The sequence below is a fragment of the Aethalodelphis obliquidens genome, unplaced genomic scaffold (assembly GCF_003676395.1).
Source record: "Aethalodelphis obliquidens isolate GAN/ISIS:26980383/991018 unplaced genomic scaffold, ASM367639v1 scaffold20, whole genome shotgun sequence".
In the NCBI taxonomy this organism is placed as follows: Eukaryota; Metazoa; Chordata; class Mammalia; order Artiodactyla; family Delphinidae; genus Aethalodelphis; species Aethalodelphis obliquidens.
The window spans coordinates 14,482,929-14,496,943 of NW_020837964.1; the positions used below are offsets into that span (position 1 = coordinate 14,482,929).

At 41.0% G+C, this 14,015-nt stretch overlaps 1 protein-coding gene across 6 annotated transcripts in view; it reads right to left on the reverse strand.

The window, feature by feature from the left end:
- PHLPP2 (PH domain and leucine rich repeat protein phosphatase 2) overlaps positions 1 to 14,015 on the reverse strand; it is a 72,802-nt gene that overhangs the window by 15,181 nt on the left and 43,606 nt on the right. For 4 of the 6 annotated variants that reach the window (XM_027119361.1, XM_027119359.1, XM_027119364.1 and 1 more), the window contains 4 exons: positions 9,124 to 9,184; positions 5,353 to 5,448; positions 3,893 to 4,048; positions 1,374 to 1,574 (listed from right to left, as the gene is read on the reverse strand). In XM_027119361.1, coding sequence (XP_026975162.1) covers positions 1,374 to 1,574; positions 3,893 to 4,048; positions 5,353 to 5,448; positions 9,124 to 9,184 — 514 coding nt within the window. The remainder of the gene's footprint in view (positions 1 to 1,373; positions 1,575 to 3,892; positions 4,049 to 5,352; positions 5,449 to 9,123; positions 9,185 to 14,015) is intronic. The other 2 variants (XM_027119363.1, XM_027119362.1) reach the window with 1 other exon arrangement.

Sequence of the window (14,015 nt, forward strand, 5' to 3'; positions counted from 1 at the left end):
TTTCATTCAAATTATATCAAATGTCATTTCCCTATGTTCTTAGTTTTTGAAAACATGATTTTTAATGACTACCTTTATGGTATAAATGGATTTTTCTGGTGTCAAATTTTCTTTTTTTTAATAATTTGTTTGTTATTTTGCGGTACGCGGGCCTCTCACTGCTGTGGCCTCTCCCGTTGCGGAGCACAGCCTCCGGATGCGCAGGCTCAGCGGCCATGGCTCACGGGCCCAGCTGCTCCGCAGCACATGGGATCCTCCCAGACCAGGGCACGAACCCGCATCCCCTGCATCGGCAGGTGGACTCTCAACCACTGCGCCACCAGGGAAACCCCTAATATTTTTTTAAAAAAATATTTATTTATTTGGCTGTGCTGGGTCTTAGTTGCGGCATGCAAAATCTTCGTTGCCACGAGTGGGATCTGCAGTTGTGGCATGTGGGATCTTTTAGTTGTGGCATGCGAACTCTTAATTGTGCCATGTAGGATCTAGTTCCCTGACCAGGGATCGAACCCAGGCGTCCTGCATTGGGAGCATGGAGTCTTGGCCACTGGACCACCAGGGAAGTGCCTCTGGTGTCAAATTTTCTAAAAAAAATTTTTTTAATCAAATGTATTTTGGAAGATACTTATTTCTCCACTGACACTGTTTAAAACTTTGACAAGGGATATATGTATATGTATAGCTAATTCACTTTGTTATAAAGCAGAAACTAACACACCATTGTAAAGCAATTATACTCCAATAAAGATGTAAAAAAAAAAAACTTTGACAACACTAAATATCCCTCTTCTGTCTTATAAATGTAGCCTGGCTAAATACTATTCATCTCTTCAGTGCAGCTACCCGTGCATATCTTTAACATCCTGCATTTATTACATTGCACTGCAACCACCTATATACTTGTCTATTTCCCTAATTTGACTGCAAGTTCCTTGAGGACAGAGACTGTAACTTAATCACCACTGTTTCCCTAGTACTTACATAGTACTTGACATACAGTAGGCATTCAACATATATAAAAATGAACAAATTAATGGACTCAACAGTATTTTATATATCAGTGCTGAAAGGAAAAAAGAAAGAATTATCTTCAGAATTTAATTTATTTCATAAGCCTGTACTTTCTAGGTTGAAAATTCTTAGTCCACTATTAAGTAAATAGAACTAAGAATTAAACACATTTTAACCACAATGTCTGTGGTTACTGATACTTAACAACAGGGTACAGATTTTCCCATTCAAGTAGTAGAATCACAGCACCAGTAAGTCGGTCAACATAAAGCAAGAGTACCCAGTAAAATAGCTGTGATGTAGTCTGACAAATGCAGAATCATGTTATGTATCTGATACGATCAAAGTTCGCGTTTGCTTACCTTGCGGGAAAAGTCTGTAGCTGGTTGTTTGCAAGATGCAAGATTCGCAGGTGCGGGTGCCCCACCAGGACGGGCACACACTGATCTGTCAGGAGGTTGTTGGTCAGGTAGAGCAGCTGCAGTGCACTCAGACTCTCCTCCCCAGTGCAAGCAGAGGGCAGAGACTCCAGACTATTTGCAGATGCATTCAAGTATCTGAGACTGACAGAACACATGCAGATCATTTCCTTTATGGCTACTGGCTGCCTTCTTGTGTGGAAACCATCATGCCATCTCAGTATGTAACACTGCCTTTCCGTGCTCCCAAACTCATGACAAAAGTAATTTCCTCCAGGTAGTTTTCTCTGATTGATCCTACCCAAACAAAATTCCTTCTACTCAACTCATGTAAGCCAAGCAGAGAGGGAAGAATGCAGGCTTAGTTGTGTTCCCGGGATTCTGTGGTGGTCTAATTCTAACACAGCTTCATGTTTTACTGTCTGCATGACCACCGAAACGATGCTGTTGAGTATCATGTGCACAAATATATGAACTGTGAGGACACCCTTTAGAAAAATGTTTGTCTGATTTTAATAGGATCCTATTTATTTAGCCAATCCCCCTATAATCCCCTAATAATGGGCATATCGGCTGTTTCCAATTGTTTGCCATCATAGACATTATAATGAGCACCTTCGAGTCCTCACCCAATTATTTCTTTAGGCCATATTCCCAGAAGCAGAATATGTGGGGTCAAAGGCTACATATATCTTTACGATTTTTATACATATACTGCCAAAATGAGCCCCAGAAAGGCTATATCAAAGTATACTTCAGAAAGGCTATGCCACTAGAAGGATATACGATTGCATTTGCTCGCACCTTTGTCAACACTGAGTGTCATAATTCATTTTAATCTTCACCAATCTAAGAAGTAAAACATGGTATGATTTTAAAAATCTGCCTAGCATGGTGTTTGGTACATACAGAACATGCTCAGCAAAAGGCAGCTAATATTATTAAACTTCTGTGTTCTTAAGTCTTCTTCAAACTGTATGATCCACATTGCGAATTAGCTTCTAAGTTGTTGAGGGAACTGTGTGTCTGTTTGTGTCTTCATATATCCCAAAAGTGCTCCGTGCAGAGTTAGTATTAAATATTATTGACAATTTGCTACAACTGCTAGGTAACTTCCTTACTAAAGATTCTAGAGCTGAAACTAATTTTATTCAGACTGTCATCAGAATGAAATGCACTGTAATGCATTACTAACAAATACTTATTAATTAACAAATGTTACTGCACTAAAACTTTCCAAAAAGAAAATTTCCCTCAAATGTTTTTTTAGAATTTCCAAAGATTTTATTTTTAGGAAACTCCAACCAAGCATATTACACATTAAGAGATGTATTAACTGACAGAGAACAAGCCAGACACTTGAGGGCTAAATGCTTTTTGTGTGCCTCCTGCCACCTAGTTAAATTACCACTGTTTCTGCTTTCTCCACGTCAGAATTGAAGAACAATACTGCCTTCTCCATATTGCAGAAAACTATAATTAAAAACCAATTTTCATTTAATGGTGACATACGTGTTAAATAAACCTGATTACAGGTATTAAAATAGGAAGACATACTATCTATTTGTTAATTTACAATGAGAAAATAAATAATACTTTTGGAACAACATAACTTTAAATGCACAGTTTTCAAAGTAGGGAGTAAAAAAGCCCTGCAAATAAAGAATATAACTTAGTGATAGCTTAGCAAAGCTAGAAGCAAAAACTAAATTAACTTCAGTGGTATGCCCGTTTCTCCTAATACAAAAGCTGAAAAGTACCCAAAGAAGCTGTAACAGAATGCTGAAACCTCTATTTGAAGATCAAAGAGGATTTCTGAGATGAAAGCCTGAACCTTCCTAAGCTCTTTAAATCTGTTTACAACACTGTAACTTCCTAAGTACTTGATGGTTATTTCACCTTTTGAGTTGAAGATTCCTGCCTCGTAAGGCAGTGTCATGGGGCTTCCCTGGTGGCGCAGTGGTTGAGAATCCCCCTGCCAATGCAGGGGACACGGGTTCGAGCCCTGGTCCGGGAAGATCCCACATGCCATGGAGCAACTAAACCCGTGTGCCATAACTACTGAGCCTGTGCTCTAGAGCCTGTGAGTCACAACTACTGAGCCCGTGTGCCACAACTACTGAAGCCTGAGCGCCTAGAGCCTGTGCTCCACAACAAGAGAAGCCACTGCAGTGAGAAGCCCGTGCACTGCAACGAAGAGTAGCCCCCGCTCGCCACAACTAGAGAAAGACTGCATGTAGCAACGAAGACCCAACACAGCCACAACTAAATAAATAAATTTATATTAAAAAAAGACAGTGTCATATTTTATTCCATACAAATTGCAAGTAAGTCTTCACCCATAGCTGGATTATGAGAGAAACACTCTGTAAAGATGGTTCCAAATGTTACTCCAATGACAAGTCCAGGCAATTTGCTTAGCCAATGATTCTGCTCTTCCAAATAAAATCTACAGTACTTACTTTAAGGCCTTAGAGAAGAGGGTATCTGGCAGCCTGGTGAGCAAGTTATGCTGAATATCCAACACCTCGAGAGGGATGTGCTCCACCAGTGCTGGAAGGTTCTGCACGTGATTGTGTCCCACCATTAGTTTTCTAAGACTCAAGCTACTAAGGATTCTAGGGGGATAGAGCACAAAGAAATAACAACAAAAAACAGACTTAAATCTCTCTTCCTGAGTCTTCCCTTGCCTATTTAACTAAAATCAGTAAACTAATAGAATTGTGTTATTCTAGACAGTATAATCACTGACAGGTGCCTGAGCCAAGAAAGCAGCCACAACCATATGTTTACCCACCACCCACCAGGAAGTCATTCAGGTCATTCCGGGAAAAGGTGAATTAATGAAAGCACACAGCCCAGAACACGTCTAAACAAAAAAAGCAATTTGTGTAATAAATCAATTTAGATTTTAGGTCTAGACAGATAGCACCAAAAATTCAGTGAATTTATTATTATTAATATAATTGATTATAATAAGCTAATAACAGAATGTATTATAACACTACTCCTTATTCAATTCTTAAAATGTGCCAGGACATTTAACTATTAGGTCCAGAAGGGTTAAGTGACTTTGATTTGCCAAAGATCTCACATCAAATGTAGTAAATGGTATAGTCAGGATTTGGATTAAAGTCTGACTCCAAAGCTGTGTTCATACCTACTATGCTACAAACCCTCTAATTTACTTTTAAAGACTCCACTAAGTAATAACCTCACATTTCACATCTTGGTACTTTTTAATATACCCCCCCACACCTCCCAACACCTTTATCTTTCCCCTCCACATACAGAAATCCTACCATCTTATAAAGGTCAATTCAAACAGGCATTCTCCATGAAGCATTCTCTAATTATCCAAAGTTCTGAATTTCTAAAACATTTTATTTATATAGTGTAGTGACCAAGGGTGAGGCTTTGGAGTAAGAATGACTACTCCATTCAAATGCCAGCTCCTATCACTTCCTAGTTAAGTGCAATGTCGGACAAATTACCTACCCACTCTAAGCCTTAGTTTCGTTATTTGTAAGAGGAGGATAACAGCACTTATAAAATAAGGTTGATACAGGATTAAATAAGATAATGAAAGTGAAGGTCTTAGAACATTGCCCAGTTCATAATAAATCATCCAATACAAATGTTCTATTATCACTATCATGTCACCGACCTATGCCAGCAACTCTTGTTACATTTTATCAGTTATCTCTGCACAAGTCACCCCAACTATCTGTTTACTAAGTTCCTTGCAGGCCAAGACTATGCCTTAGGCGTTACTGTGTTCCTTACGGCACTCACGCTGCCCTGCGCTTAGCAGATACTCAATATTTACTGAACAAATGAATCTAAGTACCCTTGAAAGGCAACCCAAATATAGGAAAATTAATTAAATACACACATAATATATACGTTAACACATGCATACCTCATAGGAATCTCTGTCAGGAGATTATAGCTCACATCTAATATTTCTATCTTCTTTGCTTCACAGGCCCAGTCAGGGACACACTCAAGCAGGTTTCTACAGAAAATAAATAATTAAAAGGCATCATTTAAGATGATGAGTAGAACTCATTCCATTTCACTAGTCTGTAACGTACCGTTGATGGTCCCCTGAGCTCCCTGAGGGCAGAAGCACTATCCCCAAGGCATCCCTGATGCACTGCCTGGAATACAGTAGGTGCTCAATGAATGTCGCTGATAGAAACGTGGAGAGAGACAAGCACACACACATACCTGACACTGGATCAAGCGTGCTGTGGGCTCAATGAAGATACAAAAGCCTTCGGTATAGAAAAGCACATAGGTGGTGGGGTGGGATGGGATGGGGAGGAAAGCCTTAAAGGAAGAAGAGGCATTTTAAACAAATCTTCAAAGATGAGTAGGATTTCCTCAAGTAATGATGCGGGGAGAAGAGAAGCAAATTCTGGGAAAAAATGAACGAAATGAATAAAAGTGAGGAAGTAAGGACAAAAGATAACTAGTGGGGGAAAAGTTCCGGATCATTTAGAATGTGAATTCAAATATTTACTAGCGCACTGGGCAGACATTCAGTCACAGGAATTTATTTTCAGATGTTACTTAGCTTCCTCAAGCCTCAAAGTACCTACTGATCGATGGATCAATACGATGAGGCAGAATGAAATAAGTGCTCTAAGAGAAACGCAGATGCTGCTCTGACTGCTTAGTGAAGGAAGCACTTCAAGGCAAGCTCCCTAAGAAATATGACATCCGGGGTAGAATTTGAAGAATGCTGTACACACCGGAGGTGTGGTGGACATTCCAAGCAAGAGGTGACAACATGAGCTAGAGCACAGAGGCAAGAAAAGAATAATAAGCAGTTTGGTGATGCTGGAACAGCCAATACAGAGCACAGAGTGGGAAGAAACAAGGCTAGAAATATCTGATCATGTCTAGGAGGTTGTGACTTTATCCTGCAGACGTAGGGGGATCGCTGAAGGGTTGGTGAGCAGTTTTGCACTTTTAAGAGCTCACTCTGTGCATACTCGGAGGTCTGGTTGAGGTGGTGATATTAGTAAAAGGAAGCGTAATCAGGAAGCTGTTATAATGAGAATTCCAGACAGGGAATGATGAGGGCCTCAATGAGTAGTAACACACCTGGAAGGGAGGGGAGGGGCGCCAGAAACATGTAGGAGACAAAAATCAAAATGACTTGGAGATGGATTAGACATGTGAGTGGAGCAGAGGGAAGAATCAAAAGTGATATTTAGGCTTTAGCCTAGATGACCAGAGAGGAAATCCTATCCAGAGAAAGGACTGATAAGCTCCAAATAAGGTTGGGAATCATGAATTTCAGTGGTGTCCATCTGGATCTGATTGTCTTATGATAACGCCAAAAGCCAAAACAGAAAACAAGACAAGTTAAAGTGCAGGTGGAGGGGTGGATAATAAATTTAATTTTGCACATATTTGAGGTACTTGGAGAAGTACAGGTTGAAACATCTGTTATGAAATTGGACATACAGGTCTGAGGCTGAAGGAAGGAGGTCTGGACTGGTGATCTGGGTGATGCTGACATTGAAGTGTAGTGAAATCCTGGGAGTAAATGAGATCATGTCAAATGAGAAGTGCAGTGGGCCAAAGAGAGACCCTGGGATAACTGACCTTTAAAGGGCTAGCTAAGAAAGAGGAGTTAAGGAAGAGACAGAAGAAATGGTTAGAGCAGCATGAAAAAAAATCACACTGTCTCAACCAGCCAAGGAAACAGCACATTTGAAGAAAAGAAAACAAGATGAACAGTGTCAATACAGAAAAGTTCCACAAGAGGAGATCTAAAGCCAGTTGTGGTGGGGTGAACAAAGGGGAACAGGAAATTGAGCCAAGAAATGCAGATAATTCTTGAGAAATTTGGACAAAAAGGGATGAGAGGGATAAGGGAACAGACAATAACTAGAGGGGTTGCAAGATAAAGGGAACATTTTTTGTTTGTTAAGACAGGAGCTATGAGTGTGCGTAGAGACCAAGGAAAAGAAAACCACCAGGGCTTCCCTGGTGGCTCAGTGGTTGAGAGTCCGCCTGCCGATGCAGGGGACACGGGTTCGTGCCCCGGTCCAGGAAGATCCCAAATGCCGTGGAGCGGCTGGGCCCATAAGCCATGGCCACTGAGTCTGAGCGTCCGGAGCCTGTGCTCCGCAACGGGAGAGGCCACAGCAGTGAGAGGCCCACGTACTGCAAAAAAAAAGAAAAAAGAAAAACACCGAACACGCGTGAGAGGAGGAGGAGGAGGAGGATGACTAACAGAGCAAGGTCCAGAGCAGTGGGAGTGCACGGGATCAAAGGCACAGATGGCTGGACTGGCCTTGAACAGAGGAAAGAAGCAGAGAACGGATATGAATCTACATGAATTTACGCAAGGGGGTAGGAAGCTGAGAGAGATCACCCATGATGACCTCTATTTTCCCAGTCAAGTGGGAAACTGAGCCCTGGAGCCAAGGAGATGAGGGGCAGTGGGGCTGAGAGAAGCCAAGCAATTTGGAACAGATGTCAGGACACTCGAAGGAGCTGACGGCAGAAGAGACTCCAGATGAGGCTGGAAACTAAATACATGATCTTCTTCAGTAATGATCAAGCTCAGTGGGGAAGGTCAATCTTAGTCTTGATCCATGTTGGGGTTTTGATGGGAAGATATGACAGAAAGAAATGGATGGAAGGGAATCTAGAACAACAGCTTAATAATAATGATGATAAAGTAACAACAACAAAAAGAAACCTGGCTATCACAGCTAATATTTCTTGAGAGACTCATTTTATGCCAGGCACTATGCTACATATTTTGCGTTTACTGTCTCCTTTAATCTTTTTTTTTTTTTTTTTTTTTGCGGTACACGGGCCTCTCACTGTTGTGGCCTCTCCCGTTGCAGAGCACAGGTTCCGGACGCACAGACTAAGCGGCCATGGCTCACGGGCCCAGCCGCTCCGCGGCATGTGGGATCTTCCCGGACCAGGGCACGAACCCCTGTCCCCTGCATCGGCAGGCGGACTCTCAACCACTGCGCCACCAGGGAAGCCCTCCTTCAATCTTTATGAAAACCCTGAGCATATAGGACTCTGTCCACTGCCCCTTGTACCTGCTTCTAGCACTCTATACTCACAGCACTTATGATGCTGCCCTCTTACTGCTTATGTGATGGTCAAACTCTCCACTAGACTGTAAAACTCAGCCAGTGACTCCTGAATGCCTAACACAGTATTAAAAATGAATGAAGGAAAGAAAGCAAACTTCATTTACATTTGTTCTTGACCACAAACAGAAGAAATAAAATCCTGAATATAATTAATATCTCTCTGAAAATCAGATTAACATGGGTCACAAGAGTATCAAATAAATAAGAGAACAACATTTTAAGTCACTAAAAACCAATAAGTATCTGATTCCAATTGGAAAAAGAAAATCACTGCCATGGAGGGGAAAGAGATCTTTGTTTACAACTCATGCTAAATCCACAAACTTTAACAACGAGTAATTCAGAGGCACCTTCCTGTTTCAAGAGGACCTTCCTTTATCTAAATAGCATGGCCATTAAACTTATTCCTTCACTCAACCTTGGCTCTTCTCCTGGTTCTCCGAATATTTCAATGTATTAGCATTTCTTGTACCTCAAAACTGTGCAAGTGCCCACAGACATCTCTTAAATACAGGAATCAAGCAAGCACCACCCTCATGAGACACACTCACCGGGAGAGTTCTAGAGAAGTGAGCAGACTGGGTACTGGATAGACATTCACTGCTGTCAGCCCTAATCAGAAAACAGATTGGTGTTAGTGACGTTCTCCAAAGAAGAATGTAACTGAGAGTAAACAAGGGGGAAAGCTAATGAAAATTGATGTCACCTACTGACATGAACTAAAGATGAAAACCAGTGGGTATCGCAAAGCACCGAGCTGATCTCCCTGTGCTACACTGCTGCTTCCCACTAGCTACTTTTAATTAATTAATTTTTGGCTGTGTTGGTTCTTCGTTGCTGCACTCAGGCTTTCTCTGGTTGTGGTGAGCGGGGGCTACTCTTCATTGTGGTGTGTGGGCTTCTTATTGAGGTGGCTTCTCTTGTTGCAGAGCACGGGCTCTAGGTGCACGGGCTTCAGCAGTTGTGGCACGTGGGCTCAGTAGTTGTGGCTCGTGGGCTGTAGAGTGCAGGCTCAGTAGTTGTGGCACACGGGCTTAGTTGCTCCGCAGCATGTGGGATCTTCCCGGACCAGGGCTCGAACCCATGTCCCCTTCATTGGCAGGTGGATTCTTAACCACTGGGCCACCAGGGAAGCCCATTCCACTAGCTACTTTACATTCGGTAGTGTATATATGTTGATGCTACTCTCACTTCGTCCCAGCTCAAGAGGAAGGGGATCCGGGGACGTGTGTATGCATGTGGCTGATTCACTTTGGTGTGCAACAGAAACTAACACAGTATTGTGAAGCAATTATACTCCAATAAAGATCTATTAAAATTAAAAATTAAAAAAAAACAGTGGGTAACTCACATTGACTAACTTTATTTAACTGCTTCATCCCCATTTGAAAACCAAATACAACAACTAATTGGAGGATTTTGGGTACTGCAACGGAGTCACATTGGATCAGGCAGCTGTTAAATGTTAATAATAATTGCTTAGCTTATTAACCTTAAAAATGAATAACTGAATTTTCCCTGGCAACATTTTAATTTTTTTTTTTTTTGCAGTACACGGGCCTCTCACTGTTGTGGCCTCTCCCGTTGCGCAGCACAGGCTCCAGACGCGCAGGCTCAGCGGCCATGGCTCACGGGCCCAGCCGTTCCGCGGCATTTGGGATCTTCCCGGACCGGGGCACGAACCCGTGTCCCCTGCATTGGCAGGCAGACTCTCAACCACTGCGCCACCAGGGAAGCCCAACATCTTAATTTTTAATTAAAGCAAAACAAATAAAGAAAAGTACAGTAACCTTAAATGTATAGATCAATGAATTTTTACAAAAGAACACACTGGTATAACCAGTAGGCAGATCAAGAAACAGAGCAGTACCAGCTGCCCGGAAACTTCCCTTCATCCCCCCTCCCTCTAGTCACTGCCCCACATACAGATTACTTTTACCTATTTATATGAATATACACATCATTATATATAATTTTTTTGTCTGGCTTCATCACTGAACATTGTGCTTGTGAGATATTTGTTCATATTAGTGAATATGATTGTAGTTCATCCATTCTCATGGCTGTATAAAATTTTTCCTGGGAATATACCACAATTTATTTACCCATTGTAGAGTTGATGGGCATTTTAAGTCTTGTCTAGCTGGGGGTTACTATGAATAGTGCCTCTGTGAACATTTTGTCCACGTCTTTTGTGGACTAACATAAGCATTTATGTTGAATACAAGCTTAGGAGAGGAACTGCTGAGTGAGGTGGGTGCATATGTGTGACTTCAGGAGATACTACCATGCAGTTTTCCAAAGTGGTTGCAACAATTTACATGCCCAACAACTGGCACTGGTATTTTCAGCCTTTTTTATTCTCGTCATTCTGGGAGGTGTGCAGTGGTGTCACAGTGAGGTTCCAATTTGCATATCCCTGATGACCCTGGTGTGATGGCACTTCCTATGCTAGCTGGCCATTTGGAAAAATTCTTTTGTGAAGCTGAAAGCTGAGTTCTTTACTTTTGAGGTGTCAAAACTTCAAGTGTTGATGTGAATTCTTCCAGGTTGTACAATTTAAGGATTCTGTGAACAGAACAAGCCCCATTAACAGTACTGTGACAGAATCTACTAAGAAGGCCTACATGTATGTCAATGGGTCTTCTCCCAGAGGGCCAGTCATTCAGAGTCTCTAGATACTTTAAGAATACACATTAGGCCTGATAACAAGTATTTCCAGGACAAAAGAACTACTACCATCTCACAACATGTATAAACAGCACGACTCAACAACAGCCCTAACAATTAATCTAAGCTACAATTTGAAGCTTCTATAACATGATAAAAGGCAATGAAAAGAGAAGTCTTAACTCTCTTTTATCCTAATAATATATTTTAGCGATACAGAAAAGGGAATAAAGTAATGAATATTCTTTCACCCATCACCTAGCTTTTAACAAATCGTGACATTCTGCCTTATATGCTTCAGCCTTTTTAAGAATTAAAACGCTGCACATACCAAGAGGCAAACACCATCCGGAATATGATTTTTATCATTCCCATGGATTCTTTCATACTGTCATGGCATACTTAGAGCTAAGCAGACAACATTTTTATGTGTTTTAAAATTTTATATAACTATCATAGCGTACTCAACCACTGACTCCTGAATACCTAACATAGTGTTAAAAATAAGAAAGCAAACCTCATTTATGTTTATTCTTGACCACCAGTCGAAGTAATAAAATCCTGAATATAATTAATCTCTCCAAAAATCAGACCAATATGGGTCACAAGAGTATCAAAAAGGGGAACAAAATTTTAAAAAGTCAGAAAAACCAAGAATTATCTGATTACAATTGGCCAAAAGGGAATAACACCATGGAGGGGTAACAGATCTTGGTCTCATTCTAAATCCATAGGCTTTTATTTTTTTGTTTTTGTTTTTTTAATAAATGTATTTATTTATTTATTTTTGGCTGCATTGGGTCTTCATTGCTGTATGCGGGCTTTCTCTAGTTGCGGCGAGCGGGGGGCTATTCTTCGCTGTGGTGTGCGAGCTTCTCACTGCGGTGGCTTCTCTTTGTTGTGGAGTTCGGGCTCTAGGTGCACAGGCTTCAGTAGTTGTGGCACGTGGGCTCAGCAGTTGTGGCTCGTGGGCTCTAGAGCTCAGGCTCAGTAGTTGTGGCACACAGGCTTAGTTGCTCCATGGCATGTGGATTCTTAACCACTGCACCACCAGGGAAGTCCAATCCACAGGCTTTTAGAATGAGTAATTCATAGGTACCTTTCTGTTTCAAGAGGACCATTCTTTTCACTGCTGGATATCAAAATATGCACTTTCTTTTTTTGCTCAAAAGATTTCTGAGATTTATCCATACTAATACACAAAGCTCTAGTACATTCATTTCCATTGCTGTGCAATATTCTATTATATAAATTTATCATTGCTTTGTTTACCCATTTTCCTATTTATAGTCATATTTTTAGTTTTTTTCACTATAACATACAATGCTGTGATAAACATTCTAGGACACATCTCCTGTGTGAGTGTCTGGGAGATATTCCAAGCAGGGAAGCTGCTAGAACACGGGCTCTGTGTATCTTACTTCTCTGACACCATCATGCTGCTCTCCATGTTGGCTTTACCAACTCCCCCTGGCAGCGTTTGAGAGGTACTGCTTCTCCACATCTTCAGTAAGCACTTAGTGTTATTATTTTTATTTGATGAGTATAAAATGGTATTATCTAAATTTGCATTTCTTTGACTGATACTTAGTGAAATTAAACATCTTTTCCTTTACTTCTTTAAACACAGAAAAAGTAGTTACAGTTGACCCTTGAACAATGTGGGGGTTATGGGCACTGACCCTCTGTGCAGTTGAAAATCCGCATATAACTTTATATATATATATGTAAATACTACAACACTACACAATCCGTGGTTGGTTGAATCTACAGATACGGAATCACGGATACAGAGGGCTAACTGTAAAGTTATACTCCCACTTTTGACTGTTTAGAGGATTGGTGCCTCTAAACCCTGCATTATTCAAGGGTCAAATGTATTTACTATTGAAAAAAATCCATGTTTAAGTGGACCTGTGCAGGGAATCCCCTGGCTGTCCAGTGGTTAGGACTTAGTGCTTTCACTGCTGTGGCCCGGGTTCAATCCGTGGTTGGGGAACGAAGACCTTGCAAGCCACACAGTGTGGCCAAAACAAAACAAAACAAACAAAGCAAAAAAAACTGTGCAGCTCAAACCCATGTTGTTCAAGGGTCAACTGTATAATTTCTTTGGTAAAGAAGAACTCTCTATAAACAGAATGGCCTCAACAAATATGTGGTCTTTTACATTGAAAAATATTCCTGGGGCAAACAAATCACTATTGAAATGAAGGGCTTCTCATTCTGGAACTGAGGCAGCACAAGGTTTTAGACTAGAGATTGGCAAACGTTTTCTGTAAAGGGCTAAATATTTAGTAATATTTTGGCCTTTGTGGGCCACGTGGTCTCTCTTAAAACTACTCAATTTTGCCACTGTAGCATGAGAGTGGTTAATATGTAGACAAATGAATGTGGGTGTGTGCCCATCAAACTTTATTCACTTAAATTTGAATTTCATATAACTTTCCCATGTCAAAATTATTCTTCGTTTGATTTTTTTAAAATCCAACCATTAAAAAATGTAAAAACCCATTCCACGTGAGCCATACAAAAACAGATGGTAGGCCAGATTTAGCCCCTGGGCTGTAGCTGGACAACCCTTGTTTTAGACCATCACTGATATTCTCTTTTGAACATGCTTGCCCACCCTCCTGACTTCCTGTCATTTTGCAGAATGCCTCTTATTATTATGTTCACTTAGTGAATCTCAAATTGTCCTGCAATGTCTTTTTATGCATATCTCAACCACTGAAGTGTTGACGGCAAACTTAAAGCTAGGTCTCAGTGAACCTCA